At 44.7% G+C, this 25,656-nt stretch overlaps 1 protein-coding gene across 1 annotated transcript in view; it reads left to right on the top strand.

Annotated features, from left to right (window-relative positions):
• The window catches only part of cacna1eb (calcium channel, voltage-dependent, R type, alpha 1E subunit b), a 35,510-nt gene that overhangs the window by 1,768 nt on the left and 8,086 nt on the right, over positions 1-25,656 (top strand). The window contains exons 2-31 of the mRNA XM_076144580.1: positions 2,500-2,605; positions 2,745-2,884; positions 11,639-11,742; positions 12,065-12,223; positions 13,366-13,556; positions 13,650-13,753; positions 13,834-13,949; positions 14,593-14,646; positions 14,962-15,036; positions 15,476-15,685; positions 15,787-15,899; positions 16,057-16,169; positions 16,256-16,387; positions 17,066-17,135; positions 17,565-17,682; positions 17,826-17,893; positions 18,043-18,110; positions 20,082-20,834; positions 20,927-21,189; positions 21,275-21,410; positions 21,500-21,629; positions 22,495-22,554; positions 22,664-22,770; positions 23,271-23,282; positions 23,571-23,667; positions 23,751-23,911; positions 24,133-24,270; positions 24,383-24,584; positions 24,685-24,849; positions 25,462-25,572. Of these exons, the coding sequence (XP_076000695.1) occupies positions 2,500-2,605; positions 2,745-2,884; positions 11,639-11,742; positions 12,065-12,223; positions 13,366-13,556; positions 13,650-13,753; positions 13,834-13,949; positions 14,593-14,646; positions 14,962-15,036; positions 15,476-15,685; positions 15,787-15,899; positions 16,057-16,169; positions 16,256-16,387; positions 17,066-17,135; positions 17,565-17,682; positions 17,826-17,893; positions 18,043-18,110; positions 20,082-20,834; positions 20,927-21,189; positions 21,275-21,410; positions 21,500-21,629; positions 22,495-22,554; positions 22,664-22,770; positions 23,271-23,282; positions 23,571-23,667; positions 23,751-23,911; positions 24,133-24,270; positions 24,383-24,584; positions 24,685-24,849; positions 25,462-25,572 (4,276 nt within the window). The remainder of the gene's footprint in view (positions 1-2,499; positions 2,606-2,744; positions 2,885-11,638; positions 11,743-12,064; positions 12,224-13,365; positions 13,557-13,649; positions 13,754-13,833; positions 13,950-14,592; positions 14,647-14,961; positions 15,037-15,475; positions 15,686-15,786; positions 15,900-16,056; positions 16,170-16,255; positions 16,388-17,065; positions 17,136-17,564; positions 17,683-17,825; positions 17,894-18,042; positions 18,111-20,081; positions 20,835-20,926; positions 21,190-21,274; positions 21,411-21,499; positions 21,630-22,494; positions 22,555-22,663; positions 22,771-23,270; positions 23,283-23,570; positions 23,668-23,750; positions 23,912-24,132; positions 24,271-24,382; positions 24,585-24,684; positions 24,850-25,461; positions 25,573-25,656) is intronic.

Below are 25,656 nucleotides of genomic sequence, written 5' to 3'. Positions count from 1 at the left end.
TGGGGAACATGTCTTTGTTTGTGCACAACAGTGACTCCTACACTACATTACGATCATTTGGCAGACGCTTTTATCCAAAGCGACTTACATTGCATTACACTACCACCCTTGGCAGAGGGGGGAGCAATTGAGGGTTTGGTGCCTTGCTCAGGGGCACCTCAGCAGGGACTCGAACCGGCAACCCTTCGGTTCCCAAGCGGAAGCTCTACCCACTGAGCTACTGCCTCCCTGGTCTCCTACTGGACTCCTACTGGTTGGCTTGTCAACAACAACAAACAGGAAAACGGAAACGGTTTCAACTTCCCCTTATAATTAGACCACAAATTTGTTCATAGTTGTGCTTTTGAGGTACAAATCATAGGGATGCAACAGGTGATTTTGCAAGAAAGAGTACTACAATGTGTTTGTAGAGAGTACTGGCCCTGCATCAAGTTCTGTACCGGAAAAAGGAACAATTCTTATGTCTTCATTTCCGAATAGGGCAGAGTAATTGAGCATTTTCCAGTTTAGCCATTTTCCACTCATTTCAGCTGCAAGAACGTGGACTTGTGGATGTGAGTCAGTGTGGCTCCCAGAGGCCACCCATCCCAGCGCTCCTCTGCGAGTTAGTGACACCATTTCACTCAAGGCGAGAAAATTAATAACAAGGAGCAGCTGCCTCATGGGGACTCCAAGAGACTGAAAGACACAAGCACACACGCAAGTGTCAAAGCACTTACATTCACATACAGTGCATGTCAGGTCACACATATGCAGGCCCCCTGAGGGCCACACACACACGTTCCACTGTGTGAAAAACTACGATGATGGATGTGTTGCATAATGCTCGACAACTTGTAGAAACACTGTGAGAGTAGAAATAATGCGAACGTGATAGCTGGTGTTTGTGGTCCGAATGTGATGTCGCATGAAGGAAAGACGAGACTTGCAAGTGACGTACTGTATCTCCAATTTATCGACTTTCCAGGAGGGAAGCTGTGTTTTTAATGAAGACAACAATGCATTTTAGGGATGCATCAATGGGTTTGAGGGGATTTTATTAAGTTAAGAGGAAGGAGAATGTTCCCTTGATAATGAGATTGTGGGTAGTGAGTGAGTTTCCGTGATGTGTCAGGGCTTTTAGGGACTCTAAGGGACAGGGCGTGGTGCTTGGACCATCAGGAGGGAGTCAACCCAGGTGCTTTTGTCACGATGCCTCCTGGTCGCCCATCTGGCACTGGGGGACACTGTGGGATCCCTCAGGAGGAGGATGGGGGGATGGATGTGTGGATGAATGACCCATCTGAAATCCTAATTATCACCAAATTTGGAGAACCTTGTGGATCCATCGTTTGTAATTTGAGTTTCCATTGGTTTCTATTGGTTTCTCCAGCAGCAGCAGCAGCGTTGACATGGCTGCGTAATAGACGGTGTTGCAGCTGCAGGCAGTGAAAGCGGATGGCTGCCGTTTGTGTAATTCGAGTTGGACCAAAGTGACTTGATTACTCACTCTTTCCCTCCCTAACCTGCTCTTTCTCTCTTCATGAAAAGCACTTTTAACAGCAGGTTGCCATGGATACGGCAATCTCTCTATCAGACTGCTTCCAATACAAGAGAATATGAACTGTGCCATAATTCATCTGTCATCTAACCATCCATCCATCAAAGATTTTTTTTTCTCCCTTTCCGCTAAACAGTGCACACACACACACACGCGCCACTGGGCACACCGCCGCTGTACTTTATGATATTTCACAAAGACGTGACTTTTCTATAAAGAGACGGCAGCAGTTTTAGTGTATTGAACCTTTTAGGCTATTGACCCGTGGACGAGTGTGAATTATGTAACGAAGAAGATGATTGTTACACTTTTAGCTGAACGTTCTGCACAGACAGATTCCGATCAATTTTACAGAGATTGTTGTATTACACACTTGAAAGCACCACGCTGATGTATATGTCACATTACTGCGTATATTCCAAAGCCTATGATCTCTATTCATTCCAGTCTAGTATGGAGATAAACTTGTGGCTCTTTCTAAAACAGCTTGTGTACGGAAATCTGTTACAATGGACATTTAATTTAGTCACCCTGCATTATTTTTGACAAATCTGTGTCCATGTTTTTTGAAACCATTTACTCACTGGCGCTTTAATTTGGCTGCAGTCGTCTGAGCCTCGGTGGTTGTTTGCCAAACAGCAATTCTGTATGCAAGTAAGTCAATGAATTCATATCATCCCTTTAACAGTGTTTAAATGTCTGATGTTCCCATTTATACACTGTTGATGACAATTATAGACGGTGAAATAGGAATGTAATATGAATAGTCTTCCAATTATGACGCAATCGCTCTGTGGTTAAATTTAACAAGTTATTGATTAGAGCAGGTTTGATTTACATTCGACAAGGTGCAGGTTGTTGTTTAAGTGCCACCATCAGGTTGATTGATGTTGTGAGCCTCATGTATGCTGCTATCATCAGAACCGTTTGGAAACCGCCCTTAACCTTGTGACCTTTACACCATTTGAGTACATGATCCTGGCCACCATCACTGCCAACTGTGTGGTCCTGGCCCTGGAGCAGCATCTCCCAGGAGAGGACAAGACGCCCATGGCCAAGAGACTGGTGAGGAGGCTACACCTGTGTCCTTTGTCAGTGCTTAGATTGTGTGTACGGTGTTCAACAGTTCAGTCCCTGTATTATCAGTTTGTCAGTCAGCTTTCCAAACACCGCTGACCCGAGTCTTGTGCATGACTTTCCGCAGGAGAAGTCGGAGCCCTACTTTATTGGAATCTTCTGCTTCGAGGCAGGGATCAAGCTGGTGGCCCTGGGGTTTGTTTTCCACAAAGGCTCCTACCTGAGGAACGGCTGGAACGTGATGGACTTCATAGTCGTGCTCAGTGGGTGAGTGACATCAGTGGGTACTCGCCCGCAAAACCAGCTTCCCGCTCGCAACTTTCTTTTTCTCTTTAACGTTGTTTAACAGATTGCTAAATTACTACCCACCAAGCATACTCATAAAGTCTGTCTTAAGAGGATGAATAAGAATGAATAACAGATGAAGATGAATAACAATCAGCTGCCAAACTGGCCGGTAAGTTTCGGAGACAATAATATCACTGTGCTCCATCCAACTGTGAGCCAGACTTTGGATTGGCACTTTTGCACAAAGTCAGACTTGTACAAAGTTTCTCTGCTGACAGGATTAAGGATCTATTTAAGGGGCAAAATCTGTTCGTACATACAAAATGTTATTTTTCTGCTTACAGTCAAGTATCCATCCTTCCACTCATCCATTTGGTATAACCAGATACGCTGTGCAGGGTCACAATGGGACTGGAGCCACTGCCAGCACCTTTGCCATGTTGTCTATTACAGAATAGTTTTTGTCTTTTCCTAAAACTAAATATTTGCTTTAAGGACATTCAGTAAGAAGATCTATTAAGTTATTAACTATTCTTTAGTGTAATGGCCCTTTAATATCAAAAAAGATAATGTAACTTCTTCAGTGCTTTTTGTGTGTGTGCGCGTGTGTGTGCGTGTGTGTGTGTGCGTGTGCATGTCTTGCCTCACTATGCGTCGTAATTTTGAATTCAGTTCTGCTGCATGACGAATTACAAACTTGACTGACTGTACGAGGGGGTGAAAAGTTTTAAATTAACACACATCACCAGATTCCACAATTAGTTTTGACAGAATTCATTTTTCGTTTACCAGCAGCTGCTGGCTGCTGAAGCAAAACATTAATTTCAGACACTGATTGTCTCGGCACATTCATCCTCCTATCACCGGTTGTGCCATGCGTGCGTCCCTACCTGCTGCACCTCCAGTCTGACACTGCGGCCACACGACTCAGGTTGTGTTGTGTTTGTACGCGTTTTAAGTGTAAACATACATATTCCTCCGCCTCACGTGTGAATGCAATAGAATGTGTGTGTTTCCAATGGCGCTCTGTCAAGGCTGTGCAGCCGGCGATAGGTGGGCGGATAAGTGGATTGGCAGTTGTGTCTAAAACCTGCTTTGGTTCGCCCCCAGGACCTCTGTGAATTAAATGTGAATGCAGCTCCGGAGATGTTATGCAGAAAAGCTGAAAGAGAATGGATGAAAGCGAGAGAGAGAGGGAGAGCGAGAGAGAAAGGGGGGAGAGGGAAAACAAATGGAGAGAATGGAAGAAAACACAATGATGGACGTAATTTGTTCCTCATAAGACTGGGGTGATATGTGCATATGTTTACCTCGCTGTTAGTGAACCCATTGAGCAGCGAATCCTCGCTCGGCTGTTTGAGCGCTGGGGGAAGATTGCTGTTGGCGTGTTGACATCTCATTTCAACCTGACACCCACATCTTCTCCCTCTCTCTCTCTCTCTCTCTCTCCCTCTCCGTCATATCCATCCGGCTGTCTCACTCTCTCTCTGCCTCTTACATAAAAAGGAACGCCGGTGTCACTTTTGCAGACCTGTTAGCGCAGGTCTGCGAGCTAAATGGAGGCAGGTTGGACAGGTTTACCCAGAGTTCAGCGGGTCAGGAGTTGAACCACTGCACAGCTGCTCGCTTTAGTGGAATACGTTTTATATATTTATATATAGTATATATATATTTTGGCATTTTGTCAGTCTCTTCCTCCCCTTGGGGACCTGTCACACATTTGCAAAATATCGAAACTGTCTTTCAGTTTCACACTGGTGCCTTTTGCTCTACTTTTAACTCCTCTATTTCCATTACGGCATAGTCTTTAGTGTTGTTTTAGCCGGCAGTCAATATGAAAGGAGAGGAAGAAGTTAAGAAAAGCTATGAAGAAGGATGTTTTAGAGATATGGTTAGGGATTAGGGTTCTGTTGCCTCAGCTTGCAAACACACAACTATATTCCTACAAAAGCAACAGAGGTACGACAACTTGGTTCATGTGACAATATTCTTGTCTGCCACTTCACCTTAGTGGTTGATGCTCTCTGATGGTTGTAAGACCTACTGGGTGACACTAATGGGAGCGAAAATGTCTCCGATTGGTCAGACCGAAGCAGTAACAGCGACACGGACGGTTGTGAAAAAATCCCCACAACAATGAAAGCAACCATTCGATTCCCTGCGTTGCTTCTGTCGTCGCTGTCATGTGCTCGTGTGAAGTTCTGGCACACGTGTAAATGAAATGGCTGTGGCACTGTGGATGTCACATGCTCTAATTTCCATAATTGTCATGATACTTGAAGCATGATGGGACTGCAAACGAGGATCTTGATGAAGGCGTCACATAATTCTCTGTGTTAAGTGGTTCCAAACTTTAACTGTGAAAGTGCCTAACAAACGGCTTGTTGGTATCAGCCTCAGACTAGCAACTGACAGATCCTTTTCACGTCATGTGTTGTGCCCTTTGTGTAATGCTAGTTTGTTCCGAGGACATCGGTTGGCCTGATGGTGGCGCTGTAATGACTTATTTTGGCCAATAGCTTTAAACCAAGCTGGGTGATGCACAGATATTCACCCAGATATTAGTCAGTGTGGAAGTTGTGCAAACAGTATAGGAGTTAGGGATCAGACAGCAGAGACTTCTTGTTCAGTTTGGTGGGCGGAGGAACCCCATCTCATCCTCCTTTTGTCCACAGTGAATACAGACACAGTGTGATGGGAATTTGGAAATGTCTGTCTTATTACCCTCTGATGTGTTTGTGTGTGTGTGTGTGAGAGAGATCAGGTCAAGGACTGTGTGAATTTGAACGTTTTCATCTCATTCCTTTATTCCCTGATCACAGACAACAGACACGATACCATCTGACTCACTTTACTGCCTTGATATCACAGTGGCCCAAAAATATTAAATGTCAGATTATTTCACACAAAAAGACTAAATCATGATTGGAGCGAATGTTTATGCTCTTTTTTAAAGAGGTTACCTCAGAGTTTTTGGTGAATTTATTAAAGCACCGCTTGGAAACCGGAGGGTTGCTGGTTCGAGTCCCTGTCGAGGTGCCCCTGAGCAAGGCACTGAACCCTCAATTGCTCCCCCCTCTGTAACTTACTGGGTGGTAATGTAATGTAAGTCGCTTTGGATAAAAGCGCCTGCTAAATGCTCGTAATGTAATGTAATGCATTGAAACCTAGATTTCACATTTCTGCTTCTGTAGCTGCTTATAATGTCATTCTACAGTTACAGTTGAAACTGTCACTAAAATGTGCAAAGTCCTGTACGTTTGCAGCCCAACAGATTGTCTTGCCCATCATTTGTCCATGTGGCAGCCACAGCTGGAACTGGTAACTGATGACCTGGTTTCCTTCCACCTACATATCAACTGACATATTTTCTGGTAGCACATATGCTTGCTTCCTCCCTCTCTCTCTCTCTCTCGCGCGCGCTCTCTCCCTCACACACACGGTGTCAGAGTACAAGTAAGTCAGACTTAAAAGAAAACACACACATGTGTCATGGCGGCCAATTGGGAATCAAAAACGAGGCCACCGGGCCACCGCTGGCGGCATTCATTCCATTTGGTATTAATGAATTGCTAGAAGCGAATCTGCTGGGACACCCAGCTCAATTAAAATCCTTAATCTGAGTGACGAGTGTGTAGCAAAAAAAAGATCACAGTTTGAAGAACTTACCCACAAAACAAATCAGGAATCCAAAATTGGTCAATTATATCCTGCGGCAAACAGATGGCACAGGTGGACCTGATGGCTTTGATTAAAATTAGAATGTTTCCTACCCAGCAAATCACCATTAGATCAATCATTAAATTGTCAGGTAAATGGGAAAAGGTGAAAAGTGTCTGATCTTAATTATAGCCACAAACTCCCAGAAGAAAAAAATCACCAAAATAACATCACAATGAGACAATTTCCCGCCTTTTCTTGTCTCTGACCAGCAATTACAGACGTGTCAGGCTGTCAAGATTCGACCTGGTTCTGCTCGTGACAGTTTGTTCGATAAGATAAAGACCCAGGAGTGTCTAATAGCCGTTTCCCCTCTGCCCCAGAAAAACAGTGAGAGTGTCTGGAGGTGCTGCTTCACATGACAAAGGGATCGACCCTGTTGCTTCCACTCTTAACAAGGTCACCTGGCAGGAAGTGATCAGTCATAGGGATCAACCGGCCGCTGTAGATGTGCAAAATGGGAACGGGAAACATGTCGCAGCAGCAGTAGGCCTCCGACTAGTCTCATTTCCATCGTGGTCGGCTCACACAGCGTTGAAAGCATCAGCTCCTCTGATCAGAGGGCTGGCAGCTCAGGGTTCTGAAAAAAAAGGTCACATAGCAGAAAATAGCGAATTTATAGGCAAATACTTGTTCATGTAACACACATACTGTAGGGTCATGATAAGGATTAAACTTCCATTCATACAGCTCCTGAAAACTTTAATATTCTTATGCTTAATGAACAGAATGTTCCTGTCTTTCACATTTTGCTTTTATATCTGAATTCCAGGCTCTTTGGTGGCTCTCGAGGCCACCGCTGTACACTGGAACACATTCTATTCATGTTCCTGAACATTCTGCAGATATTAGTCAAAGCACAAATTTTACAGCGGACCATTTTTGGTTGTGAACTTGTGATGGTTCACCAGTATAAATTTGGAGCGACTCCACAGGCAGCAGGCCTCAGAGGTGATGTCCTCATTTAGATGAAAAATTTGAAATGTAGATCAAATCTGGTTCAAATGCCATCATATCCTTGCACTTTAACTCGTGCATCATGTTTGTCAGTTACCACCCAAGACAAAACACAAGTAGAGAGTAGATTTCTTTGTCTTTTTGCCATAAATTTGTAATTCCTAGTCATATGTTAAGATGAGTAAACATGCTATTCCATTTATGTACATGTGGGAAAACAGTCATTTGTAGTGAGAAAGCCGCTTTAATAACCCAGAATAGGAAAAGGAGCGAATGTATAGAAAGTTTATGCGATTAGCATTGATTAGAATGGTCTTGGTTGATTAGATAATGTCAAAATAATGATTATTATATTTTCCCAAACCTAGTTCAGGTTAGTACATAAAACATGGCAGTAAGTCATTAATGGAGCAGCAACATAATGGCAGATAACAGGAGAAGTTCCTGTTGTCTGTTTCCACCAGCGCTGAGTTTGGATTGATTAGTGGGAGGGGCCTGAGCTCTGTGGCGTCCTCACGATGATGAAGGAGAGGTGGAGGGGCGATTTTCACTGGGATGTTGCTGTGTGTCATCATCCCATCATCTTGGCTGAAGGACATCAGCTTTCTCTTTTCTGTCCAGGGCTGCTATCTCTCTTTCAAAGTGTGACACTTTTCTAAAACTGTTGCTCTTTAGACAGGATGAATAATACAACTGGGTGGGTGGGAGTTCGGCGTGATTCATTAGCCATCTGGCACAAAGACAGACACACACATGGCTGAGACTCTTCTCACACATGTGAGTCTGTCTTTCCACATCAGAGCAATTTTTGTCCCAGTCACTCAATGTGTGTGTGTGTGTGTGTGTGTGTGTGTGTGTGTGTGTGTGTGTGTGTGTGTGTGTGTGTGTGTGTCTCCTAAAGTGTTATTTGTGTAGGCGGGTCAGTATAATAAGATTATAACTGATATTGCAATTAAACCTGTCACTGAATGCCTCTCCCAGTGCACATCTGTAAGCTCAATGCTGTCAAATTGCGGTCAAAAGTGTGTTTTTGAGGACAAATTTCAGCATCTCATCAATATTATGTGTAACGTGTCAGGAGCTCTGGGGTTACAGTGGTCTCAGCTCTAATTTTGCACTCTAAATTGAACCTGATAAACAGTCCCACAGTCTCAGGTGTGTATTTGCTTTGGGACAAACACACCCCTGACCTCTCATTTAAATCCTAACACTGAATAAATACCTGCTTTAAATCCAATCCCAACACAACAAAGCAGCTATAAGACTTTATTTTCCAGCGATGATGTATTGAGCATTGCATTACCAATAAGCAGAACTTTGCTGAAATGGTGAGCAACGTGATGCTGCTGATTACTGGTGTGTTTTGGTGGTGTTCAGCATGTAGGTGGAGGTGTGTGGGAGAGGCTGCATTCTGTGCTTGTAATGAATTCAGCCTCTCCAGAGCCAGATTGGTATAATGCTGTGCAACGGTGCTTCACTTAAAGAGCCAACGAGGATGAGATTCGCCTCTCAGTAATAACACTGATATGGACTCTTGAGCGTTGTGTGTGTGTGTGTGTGTTACGCACTGCTTTTGGTGTGTGTGTGTGTGTGAAAGGCCCGATGTGGTGATGATGTGAGGGTTGGCACTGAATTCATGTGTTTGCCTTTTCCAACCCCTTGTAGTATTACAGGTTCCGCTCCTGCACCCATGCGGTAGTTTTTTTTCATGTGGCGCTGGCAAAGCATAAGCGCCGTTGATCAATTTGACCACTAGGGGGGTAGAATAACTATTTTCTACTGGGAAATTCTGACTATTCTCCCTAGCTTTAGCTCTGTTTTGGATACGGAGCAGTAGCAGTGTAACTGATTGGTCCAGATTGGTCCAGATGACTCCTTGGATCAGAGGGAGCCATGTGAGGGTAGTTTGGTGTCCTCAGATTCAAATGGGAGTCAAGTGAGAGTCATTTCAGTGATTGGAGATGCCTCAATAAAGGTGCACCAACTGCTGAGGAATGTATGTAGATCTTAAGCATGTTGACGTTCACAAGCCACTTACTTAGTTTGGATGTGTCATACGTGTGTGTGTGTTGTTCACAGCTATAGTTTTGTATGGGGGAGGGCTGGAAAAGCAAAACATCTGAGGCTGAAACGTACAATTTAAATCCCCGTCAGCTCAGACGTGGACCTACTTGCAACGCTTCCATTCCGTGTTCTTAACCTAAATACTGTTTATTTGCGCTTTTAAGACGCATGAAAAACGTCCCCCTGTGTGTTATCAGTGATCGACCGCAACCGCACGATATTTTCACTTTAATTATGGTGGAGCTTTCTTTGAATTGTTTGGCTCAGAGTGCTGCCTTGATGGAGCCGTGCTGCTGCTGCTGCTGCTGCTGCTGCCTGTCTTTGTTCAGGGTGTTTGGTTTGAAGGCTGTTTCCTCAAGACTCCCACCTCTGCTGCCTGCACACACACTCACACACACACACTCACTCACTCACTCACTCACTCACTCACTCACATGCATACTAAAGCTACAGTTACGATTTCTGGCAAGAATAATTCACTTATCTGATTTACACGGATGCATTTCATGTTGATTTACTGTGCTGATTAATTAATTTGATTAGATTTAATATTTAATTGTGTGCAGAATCACACACAGGATCAGGCTAATGTGGATAGAGAGAGCAACATGTAATCTAGGTCTGTTTACTGCTAATTCTTAATTCAATCTAATTAAGATAATCAGATCATTTGTTGACATAACAGATGCAGTAATTTGATTATTGTTATAAATCCGCTGATAACTGCATTATTAGTGTGCATGTGTTCTCACTAATGAAATGAAATGTGTGGTAATCATTTAACCCAATGCATGATTGTCATCTGGTCATTTCTCCTCTTCTTCCTTTGCTTCCTCTTCATCTAAATTGACCAGCATATATAGAAATGAAGTGTTTCAGGTCATTATAACATTAATATTGGGAAATATAATATTTCAAGATGAGGTTGTTGTAAAAAATGAATGATAATAGTAATAATAATGATGATGACTTATCAGTTCAGTCACGTGATCACCCTCACTCATTCACCCACTCGCTTGCTTGCTCACCCGCTCACTCAGCCTCTCTCCCTCCCACTCCCGCTTTCAGGAGAGAGTTTGCGTGGGCCCACACTTGAGTTCTTGCCATGTGCTTTCTACCCCCTGCTTCACCACACACACACACACACACACATACACACACACCCTCCCCCATACTTCTCAGCACTGTCCAAAGATTTTATTCATTTGCGTGTGCGCCTGTGTGTTTGTGTGTGTGTTTCAAATTATTTCTCGGATAATTTTCACAGTTGACTTAAACAATTTCTTGGCAAATTAGCATCGGAGATCGAACTCATCAGTGAAAGCGTTAAAGGCTCTCGGGCTATAATGAGTTGAGACTGCAAAACATTCTCTAACTGAATGCTCAATTCCCATAGCGAGATTGTCACAGATGTGTTAGAACACACACGCACATACAGGCGACATCAGCGCCTCAATATTTCCTCCGCGCTGTCGTCTGCCTCCTGTAGTTTTGTCATCGTTAAAAGAAACAAATGTGTTTCCTGCTGTACCTCGGTAAACGGCTGTCAGTGCTGCTGCTGGATGCTGCTTTTCAGTGTTTGTGTGTAGGTGGAGAGACATCAGTGTGTGAGTGTGAGTGTGTGTGTGTGTGTGTGTGTGTGTGTGTGTGTGTGTGCGGGCAGATGTGAGTAGCGATGCCTGCCAGGTGTGTGTGGCCCTGGATTCTCTCTCTCTCTCTCTCTCTCTTTTGGTTGCTCACCCTTCCACACGAGAAGCGGTCGATTATCTCCCTAAAAGGCCTTAATTATTTAACCCAAAATCTGTGTGTGTGTTAATGAAATGGATTTTTTTTTGTTGCATCGCTGTTGCATAATATCTTTTCATCTAAATTTGTTTTTCCATTTCAAGGCGTTTGTAATGTAAATAATGATGGCTATCAGAAACAAATACGTGGACATATTATCTGCCTAATGTTTCTCCTGTGTGTGTGTTTGTGTGTGTTGCTCACTAGGATCCTGGCCACTGCCGGCGCTCACATAGACATCCCGGTGGACCTTCGGACCCTGAGGGCCGTGCGAGTCCTCAGACCTCTCAAGCTGGTCTCAGGGATCCCGAGTGAGTCTCTTGGTTTGCCTTTAAAGCTGCACCGTGTGACCTGCTGTGATAACAACACTGATCTGGAGTCTGTTGATGTATTTTGCTACAGTCTGACGCTGCTGTTGTCTATTCGGCAGCAGCAGAACAGACTGGAAGTCAAAGGATCTATGATTTTACATAAATATTTGTAGGGCAACAGCTTAAGGGCATATTGCTGCTTTTGAAAATACGGATAATTCACTATTTGATGTGTGTGACAACCAATCAAAGGCTGTTGTGGAGTAAATTAGATCAAATGTGTGTTTATCCTTGACGCCGATGCTGTTTGTTCGTTCCTCAGGCCTGCAGATTGTCCTGAAGTCCATCATGAAGGCCATGATCCCCCTGCTCCAGATCGGCCTCCTCTTGTTCTTCGCCATCCTCATGTTTGCCATCATCGGCTTGGAGTTCTACAGCGGGAAGCTTCATCAGACCTGCCTGCCGACCGGGGAAATCTTCGGTACGTTCGGCGCTCAACGCTAGCAGACGCTGATTAGAATGAACCGACTACAAGCATTTAATTGTATTTATGGGCGCATTGTGGGAAATAATACGAGTGGTTTGGATTAATTCATTGTTTAGACGGTGTGAAAGGAATGAGACGGGAGAGAGAGACAAAGGAGAGAGAAAAGCTCTGGATTCAGGCCTGAGCTGGTGGGAGTGCACACGTTTTTATTATCAAAAAAAATCCCCAGAAAACACTTTCACACAAGCGTTGGCACCGCATCCTGCATCTCTAGGTAAATGTTGTTGCTTGGTGGCGTATTTTCACCCAGATTTAGGCTGTTAACAATGCATTCAGTGAAACGATAGAAAACACCAAAGCGACCAACAGCAGAAATTGAGCGAAACAAAAAAACATCGATGATAACAACTATCACCAAACTAAAATCTTGGAAAGTGGCGTCTGTCTCCATGCCACAAACTCTGACGTGGTATTGCTGCGTGATGTGATATGCGTATAAAGCGCCTGGTGTCACTTCCTTTTCTCAAACAGAAGGTGCGGGTGTCTTTGTTTGAGACGCTGAGGGTTTGTCCATCACAGCAGCAGCGAGCTCAGAGGTATTATTAGAGCCGTTGGTCTGGGGCGGCTGATTTAGCTTCTGCTTAATTAGTCAACAACTACTCTGTAATCACAAGCTGCACCACAGTATTTACTGTCAAGCCTCTACTCAAGGCTGGAGATTTAAAGCTGCAATAATTAAAGTGTGTCATGTATAAAATGCATCATTTCATTTAGACTCTTACTGCAGGAGAAAATACAAATGTCTCTAATATTTCAGGGACAAACTACAAAGGTCTCTCTTATTTTGGGGACAGAAGGCACAAAATAATCACCTAAGGATTAATGCTTCAGATCTGCCAGGTACTTGGATGTGTGACAAAATGTCTCCAGGACAAACAGCGTGTCCAGTTGCTAGTATACGTGTGACAGCTGGTAAGAGAGTAAAGTATGTGCGAGGTGTCAATCTGCTCGGCGTGCTTGTGGTATAGATTCTGTGAATGGAGCAGTCGGTTATAACAAACATGGCGAACTGCCCAGATTACTATACCAATGTGCATCGGTACAGAAACAACAGTTGTGATTTGTATTTATATCAGACAATGAAACGGTTGATTCGTCCGAGTTGGCGTTCGCCTGCGGAGTGAGGAAGTGTCCGGAGAGGTACGACTGCAACGACACCTGGATCGGCCCCAACGACGGCATCACCCAATTTGACAACATCCTGTTCGCCGTGCTCACCGTCTTCCAGTGCATCACCATGGAGGGATGGACAGCTGTTCTCTATAATGTGAGTCCACCTGGTTCAGTACGCATAAAGTAAATGAACCTGAACGCATCACACTGATCGCGGCGAATGTTACCAATAAAAATCTAATTTCAGACCAATGATGCCTTGGGTCCCACATGGAACTGGATCTACTTCATCCCTCTCATCATCATCGGCTCCTTCTTTGTGCTCAACCTGGTGTTGGGTGTCCTCTCTGGGTGAGTGTGACACTGGTCTTTGCGTCTTCCGTCTGTCTGTTACGGGTTAGTAGAGGTTTTCTGTGCTTTTCTCTTTTAAGGGAATTTGCCAAGGAGAGGGAGAGGGTGGAGAACAGGAGAGCCTTCATGAAGCTGCGGCGCCAGCAGCAGGTGGAACGAGAACTGAACGGATACAGAGCGTGGATAGACAGGGCAGGTACTGGAAACCATGTTTAAAGGAGACATTTGAAGGTGAAAACGATCCAGTGAGCAAGAGAAAATATCCCTCACAATGACCAATTATGGGTTTTTATCAGAGTTTCTATCTCGAATGCTTCGAAAGTATAGATCTGTGCATTTAGTTTGGTACTTTAGGAGAGAAGATCGTCTCTGCTGCGGACGCTTTCAGAGTTTTCATAACTCCAGTAGCTTTGTTGACTTGCTCACTCAGTACTGTAATGCTAATCTACATCGCTGGGCTCCCACGCAAGTAGGGTGAGAAAAAGGTGATACTGACTCACTGACTCAAATTTGTGCGCATGTATATCTGCACGCACATTTGCATGTTTGCGTGCTTGTGTGTGTGTGTGTGAGAGAGCTGCATATTTATGCATGCGTGTGTTTGGGTGAGTGTGGGAAGAGAGAGAGAAGGGGAGAGAGAGAGAGGGAGCGAGAGAATGCAAGAGAGAACAAGTGATGTGTCTCTGAAGAAGGTCACGCAGTCTCTGTAAATATTTGCAGACGTACACAAGAACCCCAACATTTCACAGTCTCGTGCTTTAAATTGGGATTTTATTGAATGCAAATAAGTGTGTGTGTGTGTGTGTGTGTAACCTCCAGGTTTGTTGTGTGTATTACAGAGGAGGTAATGCTTGCAGAGGAGAATAAGAGTTCAGGTAGATCACCGTTGGATGGTAAGTTACATGTTCAGTGTGTTACATCACCAAAGCATCATTGGTTCTGCAGTGTACGTACAGATACAGTAAAGTATGCATGAGCCCACTGAGGTGTTTGTTCACTAACAACACGTACAATATTACCTAAAGCACTTAAAAGAGGTGAGTCATTATGAGTCGAAATGAGAATAACACTGAGCTTATTTCATTTGTTTAAGTGACGTGTAACAGAAGCTTTTTGCTGCTTTAGATTTAGATTTTCATTCATGTTTTGTTTTTTTTATTACCTCAGATTTCCTGGTTAACTTTGTTTTTTTGTGGGGGATCTTTTAGTGCTGAAGAGAGCCAGTAAGAAGACTGGAGCCCGCAGAGGAGCGCCCGGGGACGACAAGGCCATGTCCACAGCCAGTGAGTGAAAGATTCAGCACTGCCCCCAATTATTTCACTCATATATTTGTTTAAAATGTTAATAATCCACTAATAAGGTCAAGTCAGTTTGATGGCTAGTGTCAGGTCGTACATACAGTATATGTCAAACTGGAACATTTGCTCCCTCGATTTAGTAAACTTAGATAACAGTTTAAAGGACAATGTGGGCCTCAGAGGAACAAGCACAGTCCGTGTAGCCAAAGGCCGGATATAGCTTCGCTGTCTATGGCCAAGTTTGGTAAACAAAGCCACAGTGTTGATCAAAGTCATACGCGCAACTTTTTTCTCCCACGATCAAAATGTCATCGTGCAGTTGAAATGGGCTCCGGTTGTGTGTCCCACTTTGCTCTGCATGAGTAAACTTTGGTGAAAACCCTTCCTCTTCGTCTCTCTCTCTTTCTCTCTCTCTCTTCTTCAGGCATGTCTCGATCGAGGGCAAATTTCCGCAGCGGCCGGCGTGGCCCCGCCGCTTACCTGCGCCGCAAAGAACGCATGTTGCGCATCTCCATCCGCCGCATGGTGAAGACGGACACTTTCTACCTAATGGTGCTCAGTCTAGTGGCTCTCAACACCATCTGCGTGGCAATCGTCCACCACAACCAGCCCGACTGGCTGACGATCTTCCTCTGTGGGTTGTCAGACTCACGAGTTTAAAAACAATCTCTGAAAAAACAAATGCGCTTGAGTTCATGCTTTTTTGTTTGATTGTCTTTTTCTTCTCGTCTTCAGACTATGCAGAATTTGTTTTCTTGGGGCTTTTTTTGGCCGAGATGTTTTTGAAAATGTACGGTCTGGGTTTCCGACTGTACTTCCATTCATCTTTCAACTGCTTTGACTGTGGGGTGAGTCATATATAGAACATTTGTGGAAATTGCTTTAAGTAGTTCTGTTCTACTTACCGATTACTGTAATTAAGCAACATAAAAACTGCAGGAAAGAGCAAAGATTCTTGGTGTTCGCGATGGATGTGTGTTCATGTGTGGCTGCTCTCATCCACAGGTGATTGTTGGCAGCATCTTTGAGGTGGTTTGGGGTTTCTTCAGACCTGGTATGTCGTTTGGCATCAGTGTTCTGAGGGCATTGAGACTTCTGAGAATTTTCAAGATCACCAAGTAAGTAGGGAAACTCTGTGCCTGTTCTCGCACAATATGAAGTACTTCCTGGGTTTAATCTTCTTGTGCTACGTCTTTCTCGTCAGATATTGGGCCTCTCTCAGGAACCTGGTCGTGTCCCTCATGAGCTCTATGAAGTCCATCATCAGCCTGCTGTTTCTCCTCTTCCTCTTCATTGTGGTGTTTGCTCTGCTGGGGATGCAGCTTTTTGGAGGAAGGTGAGTTAAGAGGCGGTAAATCCAGATTCTGACTCTGTGTGGGAGTGAGTGTGTAACAGCTTCATCGGATCTGAAAGTGATGTGAATTCACAAAAAAGGAGAAATAGGTTTTTTTTGTGGTTAAAAACATAGATTATGTGGTTTTGTTTTGGCTATTTGTCCTTTCAGTCTTGATTATTTGTGTTAGTATTTAATGTATCTTCTCCTGCAAAGCTGGTGGGTGTCCAGTGTTTTTTATTTCTAGGTGCTATAATACTTCTACACTCTGATAAGAACCATTATGATACTTTAACAGGTTGTACCATTAATACTTAGGTTTACTTGTGGACGTGTTGTTGGATGTGGACGAGAGTATTTTATCACTGTGGTATTTGCTTGAGTAAAGGGTTTGAGTTCTTCTCCTGCCACTGGTTATGCATCTCTATTCTATCGCTTCATCTGTAGTGCCGATTAGCATTTTGCTTTTAAACCCACATCATTCCTCTCGCCGCTGTTTTGAAACAGAAGCCGCGAGCTGAGGAGCCGTTTCTTCAATGGAGACTTTGATGGAGGAGAGAGGAAATGACATACCCGGACAAATATAGCTCTGCATCCTCCTCCTCCTCCTCCTCCTCCTTCTCGTCCTCCTCCCTTTCTTCTCTGGTCATATCTGACCTTGCTTTTCCATCTTCCCTCTAGGTTCATCTTTGAAGATTACACTCCCACCAACTTTGACACGTTTCCAGCTGCCATCATGACAGTGTTTCAGGTTTGGCTTCTGCAGACCCCAAACCCACCCCCCCTCAAGCCCCCCCACCCCCAACCCCCCCTCGCTCTGCGCTGCTCTACATGACACATTGCACCCTGGGATATTTTCTCACCCCAGGCGCAGATTAAACAACTCTGCTCACTCGCTCCCCCACCCCTGCCTCTCTGCTATCATCCCACACATCCGTGCCCACATATGCGCGCATGGATATCAGTCAAGTGAAACATGAACGAATCCCCGTCTGATCGGCTGCAAAAACCTATTTGTGCTGTCAAATAACGCTTCCATCAGTACAGACGCCATCGCTTATCTCACTATTAACACTCCATGCCTCCACGCCATGTCGACTTTTACATTACATCCACAAATATTTGCACTTTAAGCACTACTTGTCTATTAATTATTCAATTTTATCCATTCAATCTTCAGATTTTGACCGGTGAAGACTGGAACGAGGTGATGTACAATGGGATTCGCTCCCAGGGTGGTGTGCAGTACGGCATGTGGTCGTCTATCTACTTCATAGTGCTCACCCTGTTTGGAAACTGTATCCTTGATCACCATCTAAATCTATTCAGTGGACCTCTACACCTTTAAAATAAGCATTTTAATTATTAAATATATTCAAGGTTAGAAGTTTAGAAGAGGTTTTATTTACATCCCAATGGTTCTTAACTGCCTTGTTAACAGACACACTGCTGAATGTGTTCTTGGCCATCGCTGTGGATAATCTGGCAAACGCTCAGGAACTGACAAAGGTTTGTTTTCACCCATTGCCTAATTAATCAAAATGTTTCTGACATATATTTGTATTAAAGTACATTAAAAGTGTACTAATTGATTGAAATAACCACTGCGGGTGCTTACAGACTGTGTCCTGTGTGTGCATTAATGATGTCTTTGCCAGGATGAAGAAGAGGAAGAGGAATTCTTCAACCAGAGATACGCCAGGGGCAGAGATGGCTTGATATCCGAGTAAGTGACTCAATAACGCAGCAGTCAAAGCCAATAAGTATTTCTTTTCAATTTCCCTTCAGTGTGTGACACTTTAATCAAATCATCTCTCTTTTTGGAGATAATGGTCAATTTGATTACAGTAGTTTGGGTTTTTGCAGCAGGTGGAAATAAGTAAGACTTAAACTTGGACTTAAACACGGACGCTGTGGGGAAAATGCTGATTGTTCCATTGTAGAACGGCAGTACAGTGTTTGCGGTTGGCGGTAAAGCTGAGCCTCTGCAGATTACAGGTTAGAGGTCAGATATGTCGGGGGCCTTGTTTTCTCTGTGAGAGACATCGTTCCACGCTGTGACCTGCGTGGTTTCCCTGCAGGTCCAATGATTCATGCATTCGGAGGTGGAGAACAGGAAGCGTTTCCAACTGTTGCTGGGAACAGCGGCTCAAATGTGTCACTCTGTGGTGAGAGGGAGGCACATATTGGAGCGTGTTAGACTTTGGCCAGCGTTCACATTGTAACACTGGCAAGCCTGATGACACGGACTCAGTGAATATGACCATCAGAGGCAGAATTGGCTCAGTAAAGCAACTGTTCCTAAAAAGCTGCAGAGTTGCACACATGCTGGAATCCTAACCCGTCTCATATGAGTTGGTTTGCATGTTTCTGTCCATTAGCTTCAAATTGCACATACTGTTTCTTACATTGCTGTCAATTTTCCAAAGCGCATTTCGTATTCAGATTGATTTTGTTTTGTGTTGATGTAACGCATCAACCTCAAAAGCGTAAGAGGTTAATCCTGAAAAAAACATGCTCAGACGGGATAGAAAGAGACAGTAACTAAGGCTTTTTTTCACTGAGTGTACACAGCAGTGCTGCTGCAAGGGAGATCAGAAGTGGATTAATATACACTAAAGCTAAAGAAAGAGACCCTCAAATCTGCATAATTCCAACTTAAAACCCCTTTAGACAAACTAAAAGCTGCCTTCAGTGAGAATCCCATGCAGGTTTTAAGTCTTTGCAAGCCTTTGAAAATCCTTCTGTGTGCTTTGGAAAAAGGCGAATGAACTCAAACATGCAAACTCGTTAAAATCACCCAGGCGCCGGGTTTAAACTTCCTCAAACACGAGCAAGAAGCAGCACGAAAAACAGCCAAGACACCTGCTTAGACTGTCTGTAAACACTGAATGTATCATTTGTCTGTTACATATTTGAATGTTAGTCTTGTACACTGTCACAGTTATCAAGATGGCATTTTTGATGTGTATGCCTGTGTTTTTCCAGGTTCCACCATGTTGTCTCGTTTTATACCTGTGATGTGACACTGACCAAAATATTGTAAGAAATCTTTTTCTCTTATTGAACTCCATCGTTCATTAAGCCTTGTAAGGTTGAACTTCAGTCTTTACTGTGTTTATTCTGTATTTTGGTCTGTGTCACAACAAAATTGTTCTGTGTATGTTGGAAAACACTAATGTCTTGTTTCCAAATAATCACTCATTGATTACATGGACACCTAAAGAGTGAATACCAGTAAGTAAAATCGTATCTCTGTCACCAAGAATTTCTCCCTGAGTTCCCTCCCTCCTCGATTATAGAGATTATTTTCTACACCTAACAATATGTCTGTATTTTAATCTTGCACTTTCCCTTTTTAGTTTTTGTGGGTTTTCCTTTCTTTTTCCTTTTTTTCTGTCCTTAATTCTCAGATATTTTCATTTTTTGACCTTTTGGATGTCTGCATTATTTAGCCTGAAATGATTTAACATTTGCATTTTGCATATTTTCCATGGGAACCTATTCATCTTAATAATCAACTAGCATTTTTAACTCACAGAAAATTGCATTTTCTTGCAATTTTCATTTGTTTCTTTATTGCTGTTTTGTTTTTTTATAACTTGTATGCTATGTGGACAATAGTTTTGATGTTTCTTGCCAGCAATTCTTAAAAACTCAGACCCAAAAGTGATGGCAAAATGATTGTGCTCTTTAGCGGGAGGAGAAGACCCTACCTGTACAGAAAACGTGCGATCCATCGGGGCCGACCAAACTTCCCAGAGGACCCCGAGGGCGCAGCGGGAGACGATGATGAGCCGCCCCTCACTGGCCCCGGCGTCTATGTCAACCGCCGCGACAGAAGGCGGAAGGTGAAGCAGTCTGTGTGGGAGCAGAGAGCCAACCAGCTACGCAAACGTCGTCAGATAGCGAGCCGGGAGGAGCTACTCAGCAACCCCGTGGAGGACACTGCCGAAACTCCTGGCGTCACCCACCAGGGCGCCACCCTGTCCCCAGAGGCCAGCCCGGGTCACCTGTCAGAGTCCCCTGTGTCCGTGGGCATGCCCCTGCCCGAGCCTCCCATGTCCGGAACCATTCCCGAACCACCAGGGGCCGGACCCTTGCCCTTGGTGAACCTGACCGAGGAGAAAACAGGAGGCGCCAACCACCGGCCTACCACCGGCGGGGGCAGGCACAGGATGGCCCGTAAGTTCAGGCCCTCGCTAGCGCCGGAGGACGGGCCGCGGCACAGGCGTCACCGCCACCGCGAGGCCAAGAGCCTGGACTGCGCCCAGATGCCGCACGAGGCGACCCGAACCAGGCGGTCGCTCAGCCAGGAGAGGAAGATACTGGACGAGAGGGAGGAGAAAGACCAACGGGAGGAGAAGGAGGCAGATGGAGGGTCAGTCCAGGATGACTGTGGGACGTGTATCATCAACCCATATGCAGAGGTTGGAGAAGATTGTCAAAGGTAAGACTGAGTAATTCCACTGTTAAAAAAAGAGGGATCAGTACAACAAAACGTGGCCCTGATCTCGATTGCTTTTTGTTCGGTGTGTCCAGCTCGGACATTCCCGAGCCTCCGCAGTGTGAGCAGGTCCCGGGCTCTCTGCTGGATTGTCCTTGGCCAGAGCAGAGTGAGGGCGGTCACGCAGACCAGCGCCATAACGTTCCCGTGGAGGCCGGCGTGGAGGCCACGGAGCTCACCGTGAGCGCCATGGATACCGAAAATCACCCAGTCGCCAAACGTGACAAATCTAAATCGGAGGGGAGCGTGGCGATCGAGATGTCCGCACAACCGCTGCTGGAGCTCAAGCCCAGGAAAGGTAGAACACATCCTACTGTACATGCTCAGTCTGTACAGTCTGTTTGCCTGTCAGCCCAAACACTATCATCTCCTGCCTGTTTCAGTGAACAGCAAAGAGTTAGAGGCGTACGAGTGCGATCTGGATGACGACAACTGGGACGACACAGAGGAGGAGGAACTACCGCTTCCTCCCAAACCTGTGGTTCCAGACAGCATGTTCATCTTCAAGGCCTCCAACCCGTGAGATGCTGAGAAACAACTTCACTATCCATAAATCACTCCTTATCTGACTTTGTGTGCGTCTAATCCTCCCTTTCACTTCTCCACAGTATCAGGAGGATTTGCCATTACGTGGTGACAATGCGCTACTTTGAGATGTCCATCCTCCTGGTGATCGTGGCGAGCAGCATTGCTCTGGCGATGGAGGACCCCGTGTGCACCAGCTCAGAGAGAAACAAGGTCAGAAGCAAATCCAAATCCATCTCCCCTGAAGTCTCTTACGTTAAGAGTAATATAAACAGTTAGAGACAGAGACAATCTAAACTGATTTCATGGTTGTCTGAACGTAACGACTGACCTTATGACATCACTCCAGTGGCCCGTGTGGGAGTTACAGCGCAGGCAGCCGTGACGTAAACAATGGAGAATGTCTTTCCACACTCCACTGTGCAAAACATTTACTTTGATTTTAGGGCACAGACACACAGACACACACACACACACACACCGAGGACTTGCGATTCAACATCAAACAACAACCAGCCGCGTTTTTTACTATATTTACACCTCGGGTTTGGTCAGGTGAAGCGGCCTCGAGCTGCAGGAGAGATAAACACACTGATTGCTCTCTTAAAATAGAGCTAGAGATAAAATGTCTGAAGGAAACGAAGACGTGAATGAAGCTCAGCCTGCACACACACACACACGCATACACACAGCTGTGAGGTATGGAGGTCTAATGAGCCGAGACGAGTGAAAACACCTGAGTGATGCTTTAAAAAGAAACAGAAGGATGGAACTTAAGTGCACAAAAAGTGCAAAATAATAATAACCAGTTTGAGTCAATGTAAATATCTGAATGTATCACACATCTGATTTAGATTTTTACACTCAAATATTGCAAAACGATTTTACTTGAAGAGGAATAATCTTCGTCACGCTCCATCTTTCCCATTCTTACAGCAGACCCTCCATTTGATTTATTCTCCCTGTCTTCTACCCAAACTAAATTTTACACACAGGAGTCATTAAAGCGTCGAGCATCATATATTTTGGGATTTAGGATTTTTATATATTTCTTATCTCTGCTGCTATCTTTGTCCAGGTCCTCCGCTATTTTGATTACGTCTTCACCGGCGTGTTCACCTTTGAAATGATCATTAAGGTGAGAAACTCCACTTTGACCACACCGACGAATCCGCCTGAAAGTCAATTAAACACGTTGTGGACTCTGCGTGTGTGTGTACGCGTGTGTGGGTGTGTGTCTCCTGCAGATGATCGACCAAGGCCTCATCCTGCACGATGGCTCCTATTTCCGTGACATGTGGAACATCCTGGACTTTATCGTGGTGGTGGGAGCTCTGATTGCCTTCGCTCTAACGTGAGTCACGGTAAAGTGCCGGCTGCTGATGACTAACGGCTGAGTCACTGCAGCAAAGCGTTTCTGAGCATACAGAGCGCCGCCACTGACCTTCCCTCAAAGACGCGGCGTTGTGGAGCTTTAAATGCTGCCTAGAAAGCTGACAAGCGTTCAGACTGCGAATATAGGAGGCACGCATGGCCCTCTGGGTACTGAAATGCAGATGTAGCAATGCATCATGGTGCTAATTCTGATTTTGATTTAATTTCTGAGCTGTGTCAAAAAAATGTGATTTTAAAAAACAGTTCTTTGGTTCATCTTTTTGTCTTTGGCAGCATATGAGTGTGACGATGACTTAATGAGTTTTCTCTGGTGTCTATTGTTGGCCTGTAGTAGATGGTGTGTTTATTGCTACGTTGTTGTTGTTGTGGTGGTGGTGGTTGTTGTCTCACTGTGTATCTCTCTTTATGCCTCAATTTCTCTGTTGTTCCTGTGGATTTTATCACTGTTGGGGCTTCCAGGAATGTGATGGGGTAAAACTTTCACACTTCTCCCATAAGCTTCTCACATATTTCATTGATTTTGATGCGTGTCTTTGTCATTTTTACACATTTTTGTCTGTATTTAGTGTGTTTGTGTTTGTGTTCTATTTCCTCCCGAGCTCATTACTCACAGACACATTTTGCTCATGTTTTTTTAGTTTTCAGTGTCACCGTTTTGCTTTCAACACCAGCCGTCGTAAACGCGCCCATACCACGTGTCCATGTGTGTGCATGTGAGCATACATATTACTTTCCTTAATATTGTATCAATGTCAACAGGAACAACAAAGGTCGAGACATCAAGACGATCAAATCCCTTAGAGTTCTGAGAGTTCTGCGACCTCTCAAAACCATCAAGAGGCTCCCTAAGCTAAAGGTACGGCGGCGTTTGCACCTTTCTAGCAGTTTTGTGCTGTTATCCCGCAGATTTATGACATTCTTCCCATCTTCTCCTCGCAGGCTGTTTTCGACTGTGTGGTCACGTCTCTGAAGAACGTCTTGAACATCCTCATCGTGTACCAGCTCTTCATGTTCATCTTTGCTGTCATCGCGGTGCAGCTCTTTAAGGGGAAGTTCTTCTATTGCACTGACAGCTCCATGAATTCAGAGAAAGAATGCCAGTAAGTGGATGCACAATGTCCAGAGTCTTACTGTGAATGTTAAACTGAATAACTGCTTATATTTCTTAAAGCCTTAAAGGGTTTCCACTCTCCTTTTCCTACTCTTACTCTCTTTGCTACTCTAAACTCATACATCAGCGTTAATAGTTTACAGCCTCTGTATGTAACCACTGGGTTAAACTGGGAATTGAGTGATCCCCGGCCTCCTGTGTTCCCTGCAGAGGATACTACATAGACTACAGCAGAGACAAGAAGGAGGTGAAGAGGAGAGAATGGAGGAGACACGAGTTCCACTACGACAACGTCTGCTGGGCTCTCCTCACCCTTTTCACCGTCTCGACTGGAGAGGGATGGCCTCAGTAAGTCTGCTTTTCACTGGGACATTCCACTATCTTTGTTAAGGTGAATGCTGTGACGTGTAAAACGATTCCTCCTCTTCGTCTTCCTCTTCCTCGTCGTTTCTCCTGCCAGGGTTCTCCAGCACTCCACCGACGTTACCGAGGAGAACATGGGCCCGAGCCGAGGCAACCGCATGGAGATGTCCGTGTTCTACGTAGTCTACTTCGTGGTCTTCCCGTTCTTCTTCGTCAACATCTTTGTGGCTCTCATCATCATCACCTTCCAGGAGCAGGGAGACAAGATGATCCAGGAGTGCAGCCTGGAGAAGAACGAGGTGCGGAGCGAGTCGAAAAACGTGCATCCGCGTACGCGAGGCACAAACGTCACACCTTTAAACTCACGGCTCGTACTGTTTGTCTCTCTCTGTCCACTAGAGGGCGTGCATAGACTTCACCATCAGCGCCAAACCCATGACACGCTACATGCCCCAGAACAGAAAGACCTTCCAGTACCGACTGTGGCACTTTGTGGCGTCGCCCTCTTTCGAATACACAGTGTTGGTCATGATCGCCCTCAACACTGTGGTTCTCATGATGAAGGTAAGGCCCTTTGTGTGGCACGATTTGTTTAATAGAAACAGATTACGCCTCTTCCTTCATCGCCGCTCACGTTTCGCAGACGTCTTGCCTCGTCTTTATTTTCAGGTGCCCCCTCGTCGTCAGTCAGTGTAGGTTGGTGAATACTGTTTCACGGTGCCAACACACGCTTCACACACACTCTCTGAAACAGTCGATCCTTTCTTCCTACTTGTTGTTGTCGTTGTCTTGTCGTTTTGAGAAAGCCCCCACAGAGAACACACACCACTGAGGTTTTACATTTTACTGCCAAATAGCAAACTTTAATATAAGAAACTGCCACATTTATCCAATTAACTGTGTGTGTGTGCGCGCCCTTGTCTAATTTGGTTTGTCGTGTTTTTTCTAATTGGACCTGACATTTCCCCTTAATTTTATTGATCTGCACCTGAATGCACCAACAATGACGCATTTTGCCATGTTGCTCAAAACTGCTGAAGAAAGTAACAACAGTCGGCTGTGATGAAAAATATACAACATTCTTAGTAAACAGGTTGAAACTTGAAAATCCATCTTAACATATTTGGTGATGAAACACAATGTGACTTTGTGTCGCTTCCTCTATTTCCCCCTCAGTATCACTCGGCACCGACAGCGTACGACACGGTCCTAAAGCACCTAAACTCAGCCTTCACTGTCCTCTTCTCCATGGAGTGCATACTGAAGATCATGGCCTTTGGTTTGGTGGTGAGTATGAACATTGGTTGTTGGAATCAGACTATTTAAAGACGCATCAGGAATTGGAATCAAATCCACCGAGGACGCAAATAT

This window comes from Genypterus blacodes, unplaced genomic scaffold (assembly GCF_046128005.1).
Source record: "Genypterus blacodes isolate CSIRO-AG114 ecotype Tasmania unplaced genomic scaffold, CSIRO-AGI_Gbla_v1 ptg000029l_1, whole genome shotgun sequence".
In the NCBI taxonomy this organism is placed as follows: domain Eukaryota; kingdom Metazoa; phylum Chordata; class Actinopteri; order Ophidiiformes; family Ophidiidae; genus Genypterus; species Genypterus blacodes.
The sequence above is the reverse complement of the archived record's forward strand: the minus strand, read 5'-3'. Positions and strand labels throughout refer to the sequence as shown.